Source organism: Filicampus tigris, chromosome 9, assembly GCF_054856515.1.
Source record: "Filicampus tigris isolate MCC_2025a chromosome 9, RoL_Ftig_1.0, whole genome shotgun sequence".
Taxonomy (NCBI): Eukaryota; Metazoa; Chordata; class Actinopteri; order Syngnathiformes; family Syngnathidae; genus Filicampus; species Filicampus tigris.
This window is the reverse complement of record NC_141225.1, coordinates 13,741,452-13,762,065: the sequence shown is the minus strand read 5'-3', so window position 1 is coordinate 13,762,065 and position 20,614 is coordinate 13,741,452. Positions and strand designations below refer to the sequence as shown.

The 20,614-nt window shown below is 40.4% G+C and overlaps 1 protein-coding gene and 1 long non-coding RNA gene across 2 annotated transcripts; one reads left to right on the top strand and one right to left on the bottom strand.

Moving 5' to 3' along the window:
- Positions 1-272: 272 nt before the first annotated feature.
- On the bottom strand, positions 273-18,090 carry LOC147142089 (sodium-dependent neutral amino acid transporter SLC6A17-like). The gene is made up of 12 exons (XM_086039801.1): positions 17,827-18,090; positions 14,162-14,607; positions 12,095-12,252; positions 9,651-9,777; positions 8,602-8,783; positions 8,421-8,531; positions 6,936-7,177; positions 6,371-6,563; positions 6,100-6,292; positions 4,581-4,740; positions 4,314-4,476; positions 273-3,580 (listed from the first exon to the last, which is right to left on the bottom strand). Exons 2-12 carry the CDS (start codon positions 14,454-14,456, stop codon positions 3,182-3,184), a joined length of 2,223 nt encoding a protein of 740 aa, XP_085895927.1. The 5' UTR covers positions 14,457-14,607; positions 17,827-18,090; the 3' UTR covers positions 273-3,181.
- LOC147142088 (uncharacterized) lies at positions 10,901-20,308 on the top strand. The gene is made up of 4 exons (XR_015088041.1): positions 10,901-11,176; positions 14,184-14,375; positions 16,983-17,066; positions 19,104-20,308. It is a non-coding gene; the product is annotated as an uncharacterized LOC147142088 (long non-coding RNA).
- Positions 20,309-20,614: the final 306 nt, after the last annotated feature.

The following is a 20,614-nucleotide window of genomic DNA, read 5'->3' as shown; positions in this document are numbered from 1 at the left end:
GAGACTCTCATTTCTTCTGACAGATAAATATGAGATCAGCCAGGACATCTTCACAGTCCACGAATACCTGGTAATGTTCAAAGATCACAAAGGAATTGTGGCTGTGCTCTCACAAACATAAGAAAGCAAGAAGTTTCACCGCTGACCAGGTAGAGATACCCCTCACTTATAAGGCAATAGACATGGATATAACACTTGAGTAGTAAAAAGTACAAATTCAAAAATGTACTTTAGAACAAAAGTTTTAAAAAATCAAGCAACATAACATTAAGTGGTCTTGAAACAATCATAATCTAATATTTATTCATATTTTTGAGTGAAACCACATTTTCTTTGTACAATAATGTTCATAATACAATCATCACTGAGGGGAATAAAGCTAAGGGGACGTGCTCAGCAAGACACCCTGCAGCCGCAGGGAACGTATAATGTACTGGAGCAGATGTAAGTAAAGGATATCAATGTCGCTGTAATTTTGTATCATTTTTTCCCACTTTGCCACATTTATTTTGCAGTTTTGTTATTGCTTGTACACAGACCTCTATGAATACAACATAAAACATACTAACACGTTTGTATCTCCTTGCGTATTGATAACAATTATTCTACAATGCAACACTTGTATGATATGCGATAGGTGGTGATATGATACGTCACCTGGTTAAATCAATATTGTGAACAAGATGGTTAATGTCATTTACACTATTGCAAAAACATTGCAATCTTTTCCACACTTGCAAAGGCTATAGAAAAAGAGATGCAAAATAATTAATTTTTTTAGCCACGCAAATGTGCCGCGTGAGACTATCTTCACTATAACCACACAGTGGAAGATAAACAATGGATTGAGCAAGTAAATACAGTCTTTGCCTTCCTTGGATCTTTCGCTCAGATGGAAAAGGTCAAGTTGGGCCTGAGTGTGACAGACATCACTTAAACCAGCTAACATGTACGCAAACTACAAAATTGTCTTTAAATGTACAATTAAGATGAAAATATACATCGTCTATAAGATACTATTCATTACATCTACATATGGAGCAAATATACAGGAATATAAATATAATCCTTTTAATAATAGCAGATTCAAATATGAGTTAAGAAAATAAATATATCTGTAACAGAAGCTTAAATGTGCTTGTTTACAATCAGCAACTATGCACATAAATTAAATAGCCTTGTATTCATACTTAACATGTTTGTGCTACTTGGTGACAAATGTAATGCGTTCACAACAGATTGGAGTTGTTATCGCTTGAAGTGTTGCAATTTGTGTGCATTGAATAGAATTTCGGTACGGAGTAAAATTTGTGCTACGGTAACTTTAGTGTGTTTGCGCAGAGCATTGATTGTGCATGAAGTGTATACACAGTGCGGCAACCACAGGTCAGCGATTAGGCTCAGTAATTTTAATGTGCCTTATCGTTGAATTAGAACGCAAAATCAGTGCTTTGGGGGCGTCATTTGTGCATTTTAGTGCACTGGAAAACCTTGAGTGCTTTTGTAGCACAGTATATTTAAACATTCACATTTCAAGTGTGCTGCTGTGTGCTTGTAATTCTTTGGTGTATAAAATGGAATGAATGAATTCTTGCTATGATGAAGTGTAATGGATGATATGATAACGCGAGCTACAATAGTGTTCATTATATTGCTTCCTCCGCATTGAACATTTAGACTGGACACAGGAGAGTGATGTGAAATAATGTAGTTCGTGAAATAGCGGCCTCTGCTTTAATGGACACTCCATTTGAATATATGCATGCCAGGGGCGGAGCCAGAACGTGGCTTATGGGTGGGCCTGGGAAAAATCAGGGTGGGCCTAAATATTTCTCTCACCGAGCACAATCCTACTGTCCCGACACACTATATATTCAAATAAAATGACAAACTGAATATGAAGTTCAGATCTTCCTAAGACAACCACAAGTATGCCATTCTAAATATTCAATAAAATAAAAAACACAACAAAACGCAAATTAAAAAATAATTTCATAATATAATAAATAGAAATCATAAACCTCACTGGGGGGGCCAGTCTGTCTGTGTGGGTGGGCCTGTGCACACCCAGGCCCACCCATGGCTCCGCCCCTGATGCATGCTGATCCTCAAGTAATTGCCATAAATTGATCCTCCTTTCTCAACAGCTTCCCCCTATTACTGTGGGGGGGGAGGGGTGGGCTCGGTTTGCGAGGGATGTCTTGTCACCCAAATTTGGATGCAAGTCGGAACTCTATCACTAACCTAGGCTAACACAGTAGTAAATGTGTACTTAGAGTAAATATATGAATGAATAACAATTTAAACAATGAATATAACAGTCAAATAAAAACAAGTTATGGTAACTGCCAGTGTGCCCTCTTGTGCCATGTGATGACGCATTCTTACGCTGCTGCCAAAGTAGTTCATTGTGTGCCATTTGTAACCTCCAAACATTGTTTTGTTCCCATCCTAAACTTCCATGTAGCTGCTTGAAACTCCCTGCAGTTGAATAATTAAATGTCATGTGACGTAAGAGATCGTCAGCTGTGGTGCAGTGGTGCATGTCTTTTATCCATCTATCTATGCCAGCAACATCTGACAGGCCGTACAATTATATGTACTTCCACTAGATGGCAGAAGGTTCCGTTATCTTCATATGCTTGTAACTTAACTTTTTAAAACGGGACCAAATTTCACACCAAGTGAATTTGTGTGTAAATTGAGACAGGATCATCATTACCTCACTACGTACATATTTTTTGTAGCATTTTTTTGGCAGTGTGCCTTGAGATTGTTCGAAAGTGTGCTTTGACTAAATACACCGTTCGGCCACTATTTGAGGAAGTACGGTTAATGAGCAAAGAGTAGTTTATGATACACGATGGGAGCTTTGCGGGTATATACAATTTTTGTCGGTTCGGAGGCGCTACCATATACACACACACTGACATCACGGCATTGAAAACCTTGTCCGTGTTGCAACACAAAAGTCAAGACAGCCTTTGCCTGGGGGCTCTTTGCCTCGGTACTAGTGAGTGCGGTGCTTCAATAAAGTCCGAGTTTCCCTGTGCTAAGGCGAAGGAAATTACATCTTAAGTGTATGAATTCAGTGATTTGCAGCTATGTAAATGTGCTTTTTTGGAGGGCAGTGGTAGGGATTCTTGCCCCCCTGACGGTAAACTAGACTGGTGGATGACAGTCAAAAGTCAGACTCGGGTGTAGTAGGAGTGGTCGGTGTGGTAGGACTGATGGCGGCATTTTGGTAGCCCGTACCATAGCAGCTTTTAGGAGACAAGGAGTTGGGGTCCAGGGATTTGTTTCCACCGGGAGCTAGGTAGGCTTTGCGCGCCGCCAGCGATGCAGGCACTTCACCGGGTTTGGCTCCGAGGATGAACCTGGACTCGTCCTGCTCCTCCAGGTTGGAGATGTCCTTCATCATGCTCTTCCGGTAGGAGACGGACAGCTTGTTGGAGCCGTCCGACATCAGGTTGAAGTGACGGGCGATGAAGACGATGGGGAGGGGAAGCATGGCTACCACAATGAGAGCAAAGCACATGACTAATGCCCACAGGGGGTAGCTCTGGAAGCGCTCCTGAGCCTACGCACACACAGGGATGAGTCATTGTCAGCCATAGTAGAAGGATTACAATTGAAATGTACAGTATCCAGAGTTGATTAAGAGCCTGACTGCCTACCTACCAAGTTACTGTACCTACCCACCGACTTACAGTGGATATAAAAAGTCTAATCTTGTGAAAGCCACATGAATAGGAGATATAAACAACACGACTCCATCCTTGCACCGGTGGTAGGGGAATGTGGGCATTGGAGAGAGGTTGGGGGAGGAAGCTAACAAAAAGCTGGTGGTGATAGGGTGGTGTATTTTATTGTGTGATGAATACGTGTGCAGAGGCCTGTGTCCTCAGTCCCAGCCGGCACGCTGAAACACATTGTCTCGTCAACATGAGTTTGGATGCGATTGGTTCATTTTGAACACAGGCACGTCCTATTTATAAAAGGTTGTGTGCACTCAAAAATTCACTTGAGCTGTATTGATTCGGTTATATTAGTGGTAAAAGCGATTTATCTTTGTGTCTCCCCACTGAAAAAAAACCTGACATTTGAACAGGGGTGTGTAGACTTTTTTTTTTTTTAACCCACTGTATCTAGCCAGGAACAAACCTAGCAACCACCCAGATAATCCATTGCATGTGTGTATGTGTAGGTTGAATCTCTGTATGTAAATGCATGTAACAAATCAAATAACTTATTGTACTGGAGTAGCTAATATGTTGAATGTTAGACAATGGGTAGAAAAAGACATGACTGACCAGTTCTTGAACCCACGCGTTGTATCCAGGCGGGCTGAGAGCCATCTCTATGACAGAGGCTGAGATGAGAACAATGAGGCAGATTGGGGAGACGTACTTCCACAAGTAGAAGTAGATGATGTTCGGCCGGAAACCCAACATGTCTTCCAAATCCTGCATGAATCTGTCGGCAACAGAGGAGCAGAAACATTAAACGGTATATGCAGGGTCCTGTCTTTGTAAACAATCCCCCACTCACCTACCTACACTCATCTGCAGTTGTTGTACCTTTTAGTGCCATAAATCCAAGCCACCGACACATTTTCCAAGATGACCACCACTGTGAGAGGCAGGCCGGCGGAATAGTCGTCGAACATGGTGACAAAGTAATTCCCTGAGCGCTGAACAAACAGCAAGCCGCACAGGAAGGCCACAATGCAGCAACACACTGGAGAAGTGGGGGATAAAAATAGGGTGGAAAGGACACAATAGGGGACACTTAACTGGACATAACATTATGCAGAGCTGCACAATGTCAATACAAAAGCGGGATTAAAAGTTCTGCCTTTACGAAGAAATAATGTTCAGTTTTGATGGATATTGTCAGACATATATATATTAATTTCAGAATGTTTATTTATTGCGGTTGCAGTGTTTAATGTGGTTTTGTGGGACACAATTTTAATGTGATGATTTTCTTCCCCACTTTGACCACAGAAATAGTCCGCTTACAATATAGCTTTTGTGTGGTGATTGGAAATTCAGTGCCACCTATAGGATTGGAGAGGTATGGCATCAACTGCCACCCATTCATTTTCTATAACATTTTCTGACTTTTTCAGGTGTACCCACTTTGGCCACCTGGGGGCAACACACAGATTTACTAATATACAGTACATAACGATGTCTCAACTATTTAGTGATCTTTAGTCATAATCTTTCTTCTCTGAGTAGAATATACAGAATACATATAAATATTATATGCCTGGGAGTAAAGTTATATTGTCTGTCTACATTTGTTCCTCCAGTTTTTCTTCAAATGTAAGTTGCTTAAAGTTTTGTAATACCACGACTGCAATGTTAGTATTAAGATAGCGAACATTAAGAACATTAAGACAAAGTTATGCGGTTGCTTAAAATACATGTTTGATTGTGTTTGTTTTAATTTTAGTTCGACATTAAACTTCAACAGCTTGAAGCCTCTGCTTATCGTAAAGTGAGTTGAGTTTTACTGCCACCTTAAAGCGGAAGTCAATGCAAATATTTTTTTCAAGAATATGTCTATGCAAGCCCACTAGTTGAAACAAGGCATTCTGATAAATATTGCGTTTGTGGAATAAGCGTTAATCCACCCATTTTTAGCCATCTCAGCGGGCGGCCATTTTGTCGAATGTCGACTGAAAAAGACATCGCAACGGCTCACAACGACCAATCACGGCTCAGATTCACAGAACAGGTCAGCCGTGATTGGTTGTTGTGAGCAGTTGTGATGTCATTTTCAGTCGACAGAAGACAAAATGGCCGCCCCAAGAGATGGCTAAAAACAAGTGCAATTTGCTTCTTAATTTATATTCCACAAACGCAAAATTAATCAGAATGTTTCAACTAGTGGGCCTGCTGGGAACATATTCTTGAAAAAAATATGTTTGGGTTGACTTCCGCTTTGAAGCGCTCGTGTCTTAAATATTTTCTCCCAAGTCAAACCAAAAATATCGTCCGAATAATGTCGCATGCCTAAAAAAACTCAGTCGGGTCACTCGTATCTTAAGGCATCACTGTGTAACTGTCAAATAAATAACTTGTTTACCCGTAAAAAGCTCCTTCTGGACCTTGTAGGTGTCGAGGACAGGCGTGGTGATGCCCGTCATGGTACCGATCATGCTACCCAGTCCGAGGTTGATGAGCATGAAGAAGAACATGACGGACCAGAACGGCGAAGCGGGGAAATGCGTCATGGCCTCCGTGAAGGCGATGAAAGCCAAACCGGTGCCCTGAACAGCCTGTACAGAGACAGTCAAAAGGTCATCTTCAAAGACAGAACCTGTTGTGGATGCACATACGGACCAGTTGTGGCTCACTTTGTTGAGCTCGTCCTCCAGGATGCAAGGATCCAGACCCAGCTGGGAGAAGCTGCCCTCTTTCACCGTCTTGATAACCTGATACATCTCGGCGTAGTCGGAGGTGGTGAGGTGAGAGAAATTGACGTGCGGGGGGATCAGATCATGACTCAGCACATTTGAGTTGAGGTATCCTACAATCTTCTCAGCATTGCTACACAGACAAAAATGGTACATATATTGAAAAGATATATCAAAATATGATGGAGCTGTGTACACTCACCAGGCCACAAACTTTGGCACACTTGCACAATCCAAAACAACAGCTGCCTTACTTTCAGAGTTTATCCTTACATTTGTATCTGGACTATGAATTAAACTCACTTCAGAAAATGTGGCAGTATAGAACCTGTAAGAAAAAGAAAAAGCATCATATCACAAGAATAGTCTCTTGTAATATGTAATGCTGTCAGCTGCAGGATTTTTCTTTTTGTATCAATTGTTCAGGTGTACCCAATGTTGTGGCCTGTGTGCGTGACCACACGTATGACTTTCTCGAGGAGAAAGAAAAAGCTCCAGAACGTACTCTACGACACACTTCTCGTTCATGATGTTGGCCTTGAAGCCTAGAACGGCGAACACCACCAGCGTGGCCAGGATGGACGTGAGGAAGTTGATGAAGGAGACGAGCACGGCGTCAAAGTGGCAGTTGTTGTCTATTTTGTTGTAGCTGGAGAAGGCGATGACGCCTCCGAAGCCCAGACCCAAAGCGAAGAACACCTGGGTGGCCGCCTCTCTCCACACCTGAGGCTCCAGCATTTTCTCCAGCTGAGAGACGCGACAGTATAATTTAGCATTTGGCAATTTTAAATTTGAAAAGGCAAAGGAACCAGAACCACGGTATTAGAGTCATATTTGTCGCGGGCCACATCGTGGTTGTGTGTTTTTTCCTCGGAAGGCCATTGTGACTGCGAACCCATATAAATGTATGCCTCATATTATCACATACACAGTACACAACAAATTGATGGATAACTACTTATGAAATCAGAAGCCAGTAATAAAAAAAAAGCTCAATTATTTCAAGAGAAATGCTTGCAGTATCTTTATATTATTACAAGTGGAGACAATTAGCAATTTCCGTATTTTAGCAACACAAAGTAGATTCATATGTTTTACCTTTGCAGGCCACATAAAATAATATGGCGGACTGAATCAGGACCCCAGGCCTTGAAAGAGTTCAAACTTCAAACAACTTTGAACTAACCTCTGTGAACTAGAGGTTAAAGTAGTTCGACAAGTTGCTGTATAGGCCAAAAATTGCATGTCGACCAAAGACCTTCTCACGCTCACCCCAAAAACTTAATGGTGAAAAACCTCACACACATGAACACACAAAACTAGTCTTATTCACCAAAACTCAACTTGGAAAAAAACAAAAAACAAAAAGTGTGAGACCTTTTTTTTTGTCCAATTTTGATGCGACATCTTGACTCCTGAGTGTCAGAATTTTTTTTGTGTGTGTGTGTGTGAGGTTTTTTTTTTGCAAAATGTGAAAGTTTCCTTGATAAGCCTTCGTCTCATGTTTTTAGTGAGTTTTTTTGGTGAGGTTTTTTTTGTGAGAGTGTGAGATCTTGTTTGGGTGTCACTGAGTTTTTTTTGTTGAGAAAGTGAGAGTTTTGGAGGAATGTGAGTGTTTTTCGCTGTATTCATGAGTTTTTTGGGGTGAATGTTAAATGTTTGTTGTGAGTGAGGCTTTTGAATGAATGTGAGTTCTTTGGTGAAAATGTAATTTTTTTTTGTGAGTGTGAGCTTGTTTTTGGCCGAATTGAAATGTTTGCGGTCGGCATAAGAGGTTTTTGGTATATATGTGATACATTTTTTTGGGTGTTAGTAAGACTTTTTTGCTGTATATGAGTGCTTTTCGTGTATGTGAGTTTTTTTGGTGTGTGTGAGTAATTTAAGTGTAAATGTGTATTTTGTTTTTTGTGAATGTCAGAGGTTATTCAGAGAGGTAAATGTAATTTTGTTTTGTCCTAGACAACACTTGATACAGTTGCCGCGGGCTCACCTTTGGTGTGAACATGTGAGCGATGCCATCCACGGATCCCTTCAGCATCAACCCTCTGACCAGGAAGCAGAAGAGCACCACGTAGGGGAAAAGCGAGCTGAAGTACATCACCTGTGAGACACATCAAACACATGCAGTATGTTGCAGCCTAGCAATGTCGCTCACATCTGCTTTTCCCGACCTTCCCAGAAGAAGCGATCCCTTTGATGACGGCGAGGCAGACGATGATCCAGGCCGCCAGCAGAGATAAAGTCATTTTCACGTTGAGACCGCCGCTCTCTGCGATGGTGCTGGTCGTGTTCAGGGTCTGGCGGTACCAGAAGTAAGTGGTGGCTGAGCTCTTCTCGCACTCCGGCTCCACGACTGCATTGTGGGAGGGACAAAGTCGAATGAAAAATACTTGGGGGCACAGACAGGTTCTCACTGGCCACAACATTTGGTAGCACCTGTGTTGACTCATGCAGTGATTACTAAAAGGTTGCTTGGATTAGATTTTTGATGTAGACTATTGGGCCAGGTCATTTGCAGATGAGGTGTTAAAATGTTTAAATGTAAAATACAAAGTTATTTTAATAGTAAGATAATCATTCTTTTTTGTATTATTTTGAACAATTATTGAATGAAATAAATGTTGCGTACATACCGGTATGTACATTTTTTATTTTTGAAATAAGTCGATTAACTAATTATCTAATGTGATGACAAATTTGAAAAAGAATAAATACATTGTAATCAATGAAATTAATGCACAAAATATTGTAGAACTCTTGATAATGCAAATGCATTAGATATACTTGTCCACAAACTGTCCTTGTTACGTTTGTTTTGTCAGAACAGCAAAAATGTCCATGGGTCAATTTGACCCGGAGGTGATTTCATTGTTCAAAAGTCTCCAAAATGTAAAAAAATAATCATAGGCATGGTTCATATTTGATTAATCCCATTACAAACCATTCCAATCAATATTGGAACATAATTCACTGAGAATTACTGACTCTAAACTGTTTTAAAACGTGGGCTAATCTAGAAAGGCCTGAGTTTAAAATTCAACACGGCTTTAAAACATTTAATTGAACTTATTTTTATGGGTGGTATGGTGTTTGAGTGGTTAGCACATCCGCTTCACAGTTCTGAGGTTGCGGGTTGAAATCCAGGCTCCTTCCTGTGTGTAGTTTGCATGTTCTCAAGAAATTGGATTGGTGGATGTACAGTGAATGTACAGTAACTCACTGGCAAGTGTCCCATTTTTCCTGATAGGACAGTCGCTCCATGGCAGAGGATACTGGAAGGACTGGAAGAAGTAGAAGATGCTCCAGCCTATAATCACATTATAGTAGAGCCCCACAAAGCCGCACACCTAGATGGACAGAAAGATAGATGTTATTGGGTCTATCTTCTATCGTGACTGGTTGTGGCGTGCGACGTAAATCTACCTGGAGGCTTGTTAGACCCGTTGTTAGTAATTTTGCAGAAGCGCATGTATTTTCAAAAATGGCAGTTTGAGATGTTGTGGGCGTGAGCACAGCCGACTTCATTTGCCGCCAAGCAAAGCACCCCTATAACTGTGTGGTGGCCAGTTGGATGATTGAAAAATGTTACTAATCATCATCATCATAATATTATGATTACAACCTGACCGATATGGATTTTTTTGTTTTACAATACTTTCCCCTTTAGTATGTGTTTGATTTTACAGCAAGAGAAAAATAGGCAAACATTGGCTGGGGATGTATTTTCGAATGTCATTACGTTGTAATGTGTTGTTAATGTGAGTTGAAAAAAAATCATCAGCAGAAACATTGTCTGGTTTGAAAAGAGCTGATATCAGTTGGATATCGCAATTCCTACAATGACTCAGAGGGTTTGCTTCCTGCTGTTGTCATTTTTACGAATGAAATACAATGACTTCCATGCACATGTCCACGAGGCTGACAATTCTGTTTGCAAGTGCCACGGCCAAATTCACCTAAATCATGTTGGACCACTACTTAGACGTGTTCCAAGCTGGTATAGCTTTAGAGCAAATGTCTGCCACCAGATTGTCATTCCGCCGGGCATATTTTCAAGGCCCTTGCGCCTGCACAAAAATGACAATACGCCAGCATTTCCGCATGGACAGCCTACAAAAATAGAGCCCATCTGCATTGATCTGCACCGATGGAGGCACAGTGATCGTCATGTTGCCGCCAGTCGTGCGAGACATTCTGAGGCTACATCGAGTTGGAGGGAGGCGTGAATAATTAAAGTGCTCTCTTTTCAACTCAGATACTCTCAGAGATATTTTTAGCTTGATCCGCGCCAGCCGTGCGACTCGACAAAAAAAGGCTCCCTTTCATTGGCAAACATGTCAATACCTCCCATGTCTCAGGAGGCGGAGGCAGGTTGTTGCGTTGATGGAGTGACTTCATCCTGCGTGCATAGTGGCGCATCCTTGTTACATTTGTAAAGTCTTTTGGACTGTAATACACGTGAGCACGTACATAACTCAACACTTGTATTTTAATCTGATCTTCCCCCATTGCAAGGAATGGAAATCCCTTTAATCTGTTCTATGCTCACCCTCCAAAATAATTTGGTTTGTATTTTTTTTTAATAAGGAAAATAGCTCCTTTATTTAATGCTCCAAACCAATTCATTGGGCTGCTTCTACTGGTGTGCCCACCTCGGCCATCAGGAGGCAGTATGTTACAGTCATGCAGTCACCAACGAAGAAGAGTAGTACTTCTACTTCAACTACTACTACTGGAAGTGACTCAGTAAGATGCTGTAATATTTGTCATTTTTGTAGAGGATAAAGTATAACAGTGCTGTATGCCTTTACAAATTGTTATATCTTCTGTCTATATGTGTTTGTGTTCAAACATCCGTTGCTTCTAAAATTGCAATTATCGATACAAATCGTGGTACGTTAATGTTGTTTTACATTGTTTGTTAGCATTAAGTTAACTTTTTTTTTTCTAAGGCAAAGCTGTGGATGTGTAATTTGCTTCAATTTGCCTTGTTTTATGCTTAGTTTGACAGTAGATGCCAACTAGGAGTGGCGAAAAACAGCTTGGAAACTCTTTTTAAAACAATGGTCAACAATTTGCCAAACTGCTGTTTATTGTAAAGTGAGTTGATTTGAGTTAACTCCCACCACACAGTGCTCATCTCTCAATTGGCAGAATGACGGATTGTGTCGCTAAAAAAGTCGGATATCTCGTATCTCAAGTCACTACTGTATAGTCATAATATTACATGTACACAAATACGCCTGCATTTAATTGTTATTCTATGTATTGTAAAGTAAAAACAATATGAAGTCAGAAGCCATGGAAAATTGTGACAAACATATTAAGTATATAACTAATGAATATTAAGGCACAATATGGTGAGGAAAATGCTTGTAATATCTTTTAAAAAGGTAAGAAAAATATCCATTTATTAAATATTTTTGGCCAAAATGAATAAATCCATTTAGCAAGAAAGAAAGCAAACACTTAATTTGCGTTCAATTGTTTCAGTGGGCCGGATGAATTTGACATCTGTGCTCTAAATTTTCCATATGTGTGAAAGTGTATGTTCGTTTTGTTTAAATTATATGTGCCCAGCCACTGACTGGCGACCATTCAAGGGTGAACCCGCAACCCGTATGAAGAAAAATGGAAAATAATGGATGGGCATGGTTGTAGTACCATCAAACTCGACATCCCGATCCCGCCTAGACGTGGGCACACGTAGTTCCACACCCCGATACTCCCGCGTCGGATTTTCTGACCCACCGCCAGCTCCAGGAAAAAGAGCGGGATGCCGATGACAAGCAGGAGAATGAAGTACGGGACGAGATAAGCGCCTGAAAAACAGAGAGGCTTTTTGATTTACAGGGAAAAAGACACGGAGCGTAATAAAGCCGATTTACAGAAGGTCTTTTACTCGCACGACAAAATGACTGGCAAAATACCGCATCTTTCTAAAACGAGACATATTTACCTAAATCCCCCCTCCTCAATTAGTGTTTCAATCTCTCGTCTAAATTTGTCCCTTTGCATCTTAATCCTCTGCGCTATAATCAGGATGGGAAAAAAAAATGAGTCAACATCCGGATTGTAACGATTTATAGCCACCAAAGATGAACTGCATCAAAAATAGCAAGTGTATACTCTCATGAGGTGGATGGATGGAGAAGAGAGGAAGCAAAAGGAAGAGGAGAATGAGTGACTGGATAGAATGGGAGGTAAAAGAAGAAACGAGGCATGAGGAGATGAAAGGCTAAATGGAGAGGAGGTGAAAGGAAGAGAAGAAGGAAAGGGAGGGACAGATATGAGTTCAATAGAAGGATGGATGGATGGAGGGCAAAAGGCGGAAAGAACAGATGAAGGAGGGGGGGTGAAAGGAGGAGGCTCGACTCCAATAAACCCTAATCCCATTCACAGATCAAGTGAGAAAATCACACACAGCGTGAATGATGGCGAACTGTCTGACAGACAAGCTGTCGGATGACGCTTAGTCCAGTGTGTCAATAAATCCCGCTTACAAGGGACATTAGTTGCATTGGCTGCAGGTTTACTGTGTACCGAGGTTGTTATAATACTGAAGGATAACTAATGAAAAAACCCGAAAAAAAATGCTTTTAAAAAAAATAAAAAACAACTGAACCTTTATAGCGAAAATTCCCTATGTTTTAGTCTCTGTCAATTAACATCATAGGGTTTCTTTTAAATTATATTATATTATTTTGGTATTGCCGTACAAAAGAAGGAAGGGAAAACAGTAGTTTGAGAATTGTAGTTTACGTTACTTTATTCCACAATATTTAGTGCCTTTTGTTATCTTGCACTGGACAAATACTCCGCATATTAAAAAACTAAAACTATTACTAAAACTAATAAACACTAAACTAAAATGAAGCAACTTTGAAAGAACAAAAATGAATGAAAACTAACAAATCTGCTCTAAAAACTAATTAAAACTAACTGAATTAAAAAAACAAAAGCCAAAATGAAATAAAACCTTATAATTAAAAATCCTAAATTATTATAACTCTGCTGTGTACACTCTAAAAACAGTTGGGTTAAAAATAACACAATTTGGGGTCAAAAATGGCCTATCCACTAATTGGGTCAATTTGACCCAAATTCTTGCATTGTTTTGTACAAAACAGTCCAATGTTTGGGGATGTTTTGTACAAAACTACCTGATTTTTGGATTGATTTCTACAAAAACAACCCAGAAAAATGGGTCAAATTGACCCAAGTAGTGGTTCAGTCCATTTTGGACAAAGACTGTTATTTTTAACCCAACTGTTTTTAGAGTGTACGCATTCAGTTGCATGCATCTCAGTATACAATTATCTTTATATCGATTATGTTTTTCTCTTCATCTAAGTATGGCTTAACACAGCCTGCCCTGCCAGAAGTTTAATCAATAGTGCAGCTAAATTTAGACAAGCCGTTTTTATACACGATACAGTCAGAACACTCCAGGCTGCTGCGAAGTAGAGACCATATATTGTATCGTTTATATATATTTGAAAGCTTTATGCATAATACCAATACAAAATATGCAGGTGAGGTGGTATTACTTTGCGTTATTTTCCACTTGGGCACGCCCAAATGTGTCTTTGCACAATATACTATATGGAGTATTTGGCATTCATTTAATTTCATTCACAAAAATGATTTTCCAATGTTAGTTTGAGTTATTTTGTTCATTTTTGTTCACTTTAGTAACCTTGGGTCACTGAATACACAATCGCCACTCACCTCCTCCATTCTTTTGGCACAGGTAGGGGAAGCGCCACACGTTCCCCAAGCCCACAGAGAATCCCACCTGTGCCAGGATGTACTGCAGTTTGCTGTTCCAGGCAGGGCGCCCGTCGTTTTCCGGCACCTCTATCTGCGGCGCTTTCTTTCCAGCCGCGGCGCCGACGTTCAGCGAGCTGTTCTTGTAGTCCACCGGCTCCTCGTGCGCGAGCAGGTCAGCCACCGACTCTGTGACATGCTCATGGCTTTGCTCGCGCACTCCAGGCTGACAAAACACTTTGCTGTTTTTACGCATCGGGGAGGCCGAGGGTCGGGAAGGGGAAGTCGGGCCAGCCGGAAACTGGTGGAAGAAGTGACGCTTTTAAAAGCTTTTAAAAAGGAGATGGCGCTATGAGGGAGATGCTGAAGATTGACAGGCGCGTTTCTTTGTTGTTTAGGCCTCAGTCCTGGAATTGAAAAAATAGAAAACATCAGCTAACAAAAAAATTAACCTAAACGGTTGAACGTTTTTCAACACCAGACTCCTCATTTAATGGCAAATAACTCATCCATGTAAATTTGTAAATGCTGATGACGGTGATGTCAGTTCCTAACCATCCAAATGTTGCAAATGTCCCAAAATACCATAACTTGTTGACATTTTGGGGCAGCACAGTGAGCTAGTGGTTAACATATCCGCTTCAAGGTGGAGTAGTTCGAACGTTGGCTCCTGTCGATCTGTGTGGAGTTTTCATGCTTTTTAACTTAATTGAAGACTAAATTATTCATAGTTGATAATGCGAGTGTGAATGGTTGTTTATGGCTGCACTCCAGTTACCTGCAGGCATAATGGGAACGCGGCCGTTTAAATAAAAAAATGAATGGATGGATATTGACCCGGTCAGCAAAAGACGGTTGATCCATGTGATCGGGGGTACTTTAAACATTCCTTTTCCTGCTTGTGATCCATAAATAACCCTCTAACAAGTCTCCTCTGTGCTTTATGAATTACTCAAACGTGTCATCATGAAGAAACGGCAACTAACACTGCATTTCATGGCTCTCGCAAAAAATTCCCAATTGTGCAAATTGCAAATTTAATTTCCCTTTTCTGCAAGCTTAACTTGAGTGAAGCTTCCCTCCCACCCCCTGTAAATCCCCTAATCCCCTCAAGCCTGGTAGACATCCCCCCTCGCTCACCCACCCCTCCAACAGGGCTGCCACATCCCAAACTAATGGACGATGGGAACATGACATTTTGGATGAGCGGCCGTCATGTGCCCGCCACATCCACATCACAGGCCTTCCTCATGTCGCTCGCTTATTCACAGACCCCGCCCCCAAAGTCCTAGAGATCAATTTCTTGGAGGAGGAAATGATGCAATAGCACCACTTCATCCTCATCATCAGATCCATCCTAAAAGTTCAAATTCATCACCCACTACAATCCCCTTCGTGCTTGATTGGCACGCAATTTTGACCTCAGTTTTAATGGCGTTGTTCATTTATTTCATCTCAACATCTTGCACGCATGACTCGTCTGCATGTCAACATGAGCCTGTGATGTAATAATCCACAGCCATTCACAGGTCTGAGTAATCCGACATGCATTAACCGTAAAGCCTTCATCCTGTCTTGTCATTCAATCCCGCACTACAGCACACGAGACATGTACAGGCTGCGACATCGCAGATGAAAACATCAACTCTGCCATCCTATAATCCACATGATGACGCCCCAGTTGATGGTCTGACGAGTCCCATTTGATGCACGGGAATCTTGTTACCATGGCAGGAAAATGACTTTCAGTCGCCCTTTTTAGAGTGCTATCAAAATTTAAATAACCCTATCGGTCGTCGTGTCCTGGGAACATCTGACAGATGTTATCACATTTAGCTGTTTATGAATTGTTATTTTCGATTCTGTTTGTCATCAATCACAAACCGAACCAAAACGCAGTGGAACTATACTGTGGTGACTTGAGATAAGTGTTTAATTCATACTGCTTGAAAGTCACACTTGTATCTCAAATCACCTTTCCATACTGAAATGAATGGAAATGCCATTAATCTGTCCAACCTCCCAAAACCCCCCCAAAAATGGGCATGTGTTTTTAGTAAGAAAAATAACACCCTATAATACAAATTGTACTTTATAAAAACATACATTACATAACATAATTGACATATTTAAATAGATTGTAAAGATTTGAACAGTTTTTGCCACATTTATTGCTTCAATACAATGAACATTATACTGAACTTTATGGTGTGCACACCTTGGCCACCAAGGTGCCGTGTAATACAGACAGAAAGACACATATTAAGAAGAGTTTCACAATTGACTCAATAAGCCACAGTAATAGTACTTTATTTCCACAGAGGACAAAGAATATATTCCTGTGATTATTGTTATATTGTCTGTCTACGTATTTTGCTCCACCATTTGTATCAGAATATCCATACCTTAAAGGGTTATAACACCCTGACACCGATGCTATTCATTGGCCAGTCTATGGCATTTTGAATTGTGTGCTAGCATAAAGCTAAACGGATTAAATGAAAGCAAAGGCATGTAGTTATTTTAAAAACACAATATGTGATTCTCTTTTTTTTTTTTTTTTTAATGTACTGTAAACTTTAACTGGTAGCGGCAATAAACAGCTTGAAGCCTCTTTTTTTTGTGTCTATCATGTGACGACGCCCACCTCCCAGGCACAGATATCTCCCTCTGCACATTTATGTCACGTGCCAACAAAGGATGAGTTTTTTTTTTTTTTTGACTTGAATTTTACATTGTTTCAACGTTCAACTATTGTCTTCTTTTTACACTTGTGTGGTAGTTAAAAAGCACGATGAAGTTGACTCACCATCAGCATAAGCTGCACTTCCTCAAACGGTACACCTCCATCACGCATCATTAAACGGTGAGTAAGGTTGTTTTATTGTTGTCATGCTATTTAAAATTACCTTGGAACACATTGTTTCTTTTACTATTTTATATGTGACAATAATTTTTTAAAATACAAACAAATCACAGGTTAACTAACTTGCCGGAACAGACTGTTCGACCTTGAAGGTTCCGCTGTAACAGATTTAGACTTATTTAGCACAATTTGGAAAAGAGTGCAACAGCCATCGATGTGATATTTTATGATTTGGGAAGAGTTTCACTCATTTTTTTTTTTTCCAGCAATAACACAAGACAGTGACACTTCTCTCTTCATAAAAATCAATAGTACTTCATTAATAATTCATATATCATTCTGGTTACATTCTTGCTCCAGCAAGGTCACAGGCACACACATATACATCAATTTAGAACATGTCTATGGGAAGAGACCACACATTTGAACAAACAGCACATTTTCTGCTTAAAGCATCCACCCTGAAAAGTGAATTTAAATCAAATGTGTCACCCTAAGGCGTCACTTCTCGACTTGAACCAAATCATTTAAAGATTTCTGGTCAATTTGATCGTCTTCGCCTAATAGACCCGCATCTGCTCCATCACTAATTCAAAACACTTTCGCCTTTCGAAAACCTACATCCAAAATGACCATTTGTTCAAAGCTTAAAGATAAAACGCAACTTTTACTCAATCCATCAAGAAATGACTTTTACGTTTTTGAGCATTGCGCTGAGAATGATGAGAGATGACGAGCAAAACAACACATCATGGCTTACCGGTAGTCTTTTGCCAAGGTCAGAAATATCCAGCATCTGTATTAAACTGCCGAAAGAGAGGAGCGTAGGTAGCACATCCACTGCGAGCGTGTCTGAGTGGGGCGGGTGGATGACTGAGGAGAGGGGAGGGGGAGGGGAAGAGGATGGGGGCGGGACGCAGCATCACGCAGGGTGGGACAGAGACGCGCTGTGACGCACGCAATTTACGCGCGTTGTCCACGCAAATGACAAACGATCAGCTGCCATTAATTTGTGCTCGGATGGGGACGGTTAGATGGCAAGCGGCAAGAAGTGGCAGGGTGGTGGGGGCGGTTGCCTCGGGGGTTGTCAAGGTCACTCCTACTTGAGGACGTGATGGAGTGACGCAGCTTTCGTCTTCTACGTATATGGTGTGATCTGTTTTTGATGGTGAAAATGAGCATGTGCGATTCTGACATGGATGCTATAGTGGAATCACAATAAATTGCAACATCAAATATATCATTAGAACATAATTTTTTCTACTTCCTCCAACATTCCATAATAAACATGTTAGGTTCATTGAAGACTCAAATTATCCTTCAGGTGTGAATGTCAGTGTGAATGGTTATTTGAGTAGGCCAGGGATGGGCAACTTAAATACAGGAGAGGGCTGGATGGTTTTCATCAGTGCTGGGGGGGGGGGGGGGGGGGTTACATTGGACCGTGTTCTGCCTAACCAGATGTATGTAAAAAATGCCACATCAAATATGGACAAAATGCATGCATACCTGCAAAATACGTGCTCTTAATATATTTCATTTTTTATAATACATTTCTCGATGCATTCTAAAAGATCCACTGTCCTAACCCAAAAAACAAAGCAAGCAATAAAATAAACAAGAGCCCATTATGTGCATTTAACTCATTCCAAATATTAATATTATTGAGATATTATGTTTGTCCTGCATCTCATTCCAAATCTGCAAAAAAATATTAGGCTTACTCACATTGTTGTACAGGGCAGTAGTAAAAGACCTGGTGTAAAAGTGCAATCAAGCCAGGTCTTCCATCTAGTGTTGATTGGTGATATTACAACTTAAAACTACAAGTCGCCTCCTGCATTTTCGCAGTTCAGCACCCATGGATTTGCATCTTCGCCGGTTTTTTTTCTCTTTCAATTTTTTTCATTTTTGAAATTTTCGTTATTTCTGTGTGTCCTTCTTTTGTCATCTGTCCATCATGGTGCTGGAAAACGTAAATCTCACGGGTGAGTGATCAATCATGTCTTATCTCCTATGTTTTATGCTCCCTTTCAGATGATCGTCATAGTAAATTGTTGCAACAAGAGGAGGTTTTGTGTTATTTTATCGCTTCGCCCTCTCGCGACTATTTTGTCTTCACCCCGTAGGTCGTTTTTTCTGTTGAGCTGCAGGACAGGAGAAGACATCCACCATATACCAGGCACCATCTTTAAAAAAAAAAAAAAAAAAAAAAAAAAAAAACCTCTGTCCTGACAGTGAGATAGAGAGAACACACCCCTGTTCAAATATCATCACCACCACCATTTTTCATGTGGGTAATGAGCTGCAAAAATTATTTCAAAACATGGGTACAAAATAAAACACGTCCATCACAATATAACCTGTACAATTCAATTGTAAAACAAATATGTTGTTGTTAAAATGTTCTACGTTGAAGCACCACCTGTCTTTAATAACAGTACTCAGTGTTTTTGTGTATGAGTTAGTGCACATGAAACTTCTTGACTTTGCACTCAATTGTATAAAAACATAATAAAAGAAAATACTGAGAATTGGATATAAATCCAGCATATTTTCCTGTAGGTATGGGCTACATGCAGTGCCCTTGGTTCCGCAGCCTTGTGCCGCTATCACGTATGATATTCTTCAGGCTCAATGGGATTTTAATTGCATAATTAATGTTAGGAAGTTGACATTTAGCGCACAAACTGCCCATCTGAGTCAACGTGCAGGAAAAGGTCAATCGTTTTGGTTAGCTGATTTCTGTCGAGCATCCAAAGTATATTCATTATGTTGATTTTGAAATGTTAGCAACGGTGGTTGAATGGTAGTTCATTTACCTCACGGTTGAGAAGTTCCTCGTTTGAATCTCAGCTCGGTCCTCCTGTGTGGAGTTTTCTCCCAGTACTTTGGCTTCTTACTACATTCTCAAAACATTCATGTTAGACTCATTAAAGTCAGTAAATGTGAGTGTGAATGGACTTTTCTCTTATGTTTCCTGTGACTGATTGGCGACCAGTTCAAGGTGGCCCACGCCTCTTGCCCAAAGTCAGCTGGGATAAGCTCTTGCTCACCCTTGACCCTAGTGAGCGCGAAAGAAATGAATGGATCGTTTGAAATGCATTCAGATCTCCAGTTGATATGGATGTACGCATACACTGTGAAAGAATTGCCATAACAAGGTCATGAAGTGAGAGTTATTGGCTTGTAAAAGACATTACTTAGCCATCCATGTCCAACAATGCTTCAAAGAGTGAAATTGAGCTAAAAAAAAAAAATGAAGACTGCAATAAAAGGCAATGTAAAAAACAAGTGGGAGAATGACATTCTGACCAGATATGTTTTGTGTTTGGCTTTGAAGAGAGATCTATCCATCCATCCATGCCTGAAATTCAATTAATGGTTGTTGAAGACAGTAGCCCAGTTTTACAACATTCGGTGGATTAAAAAATTGAAAAAAATCTACACACCCTTGTTCAAATGACAGGTTTTGGTGACAAAAAATTAAACCAAGATACATCATTTGAACATGTCCTAGGTTCTGTGACCTATAGGAAGAAATAACC

What these genes read in the sequence shown, in the direction of transcription:
- LOC147142089 (XM_086039801.1), bottom strand. Translation starts at nt 14,456, where the DNA reads ATGCGTAAAAACAGCAAAGTGTTTTGTCAGCCTGGAGTGCGCGAGCAA. An exon ending in GAAAAATGGGACACTTGCCA is followed by an intron (nt 8,784 to 9,650) that starts GTGAGTTACTGT and finishes CCCACAATGCAG; the next exon opens with TCGTGGAGCCGGAGTGCGAG. An exon ending in GGATCGCTTCTTCTGGGAAG is followed by an intron (nt 8,532 to 8,601) that starts GTCGGGAAAAGC and finishes TGTGTCTCACAG; the next exon opens with GTGATGTACTTCAGCTCGCT.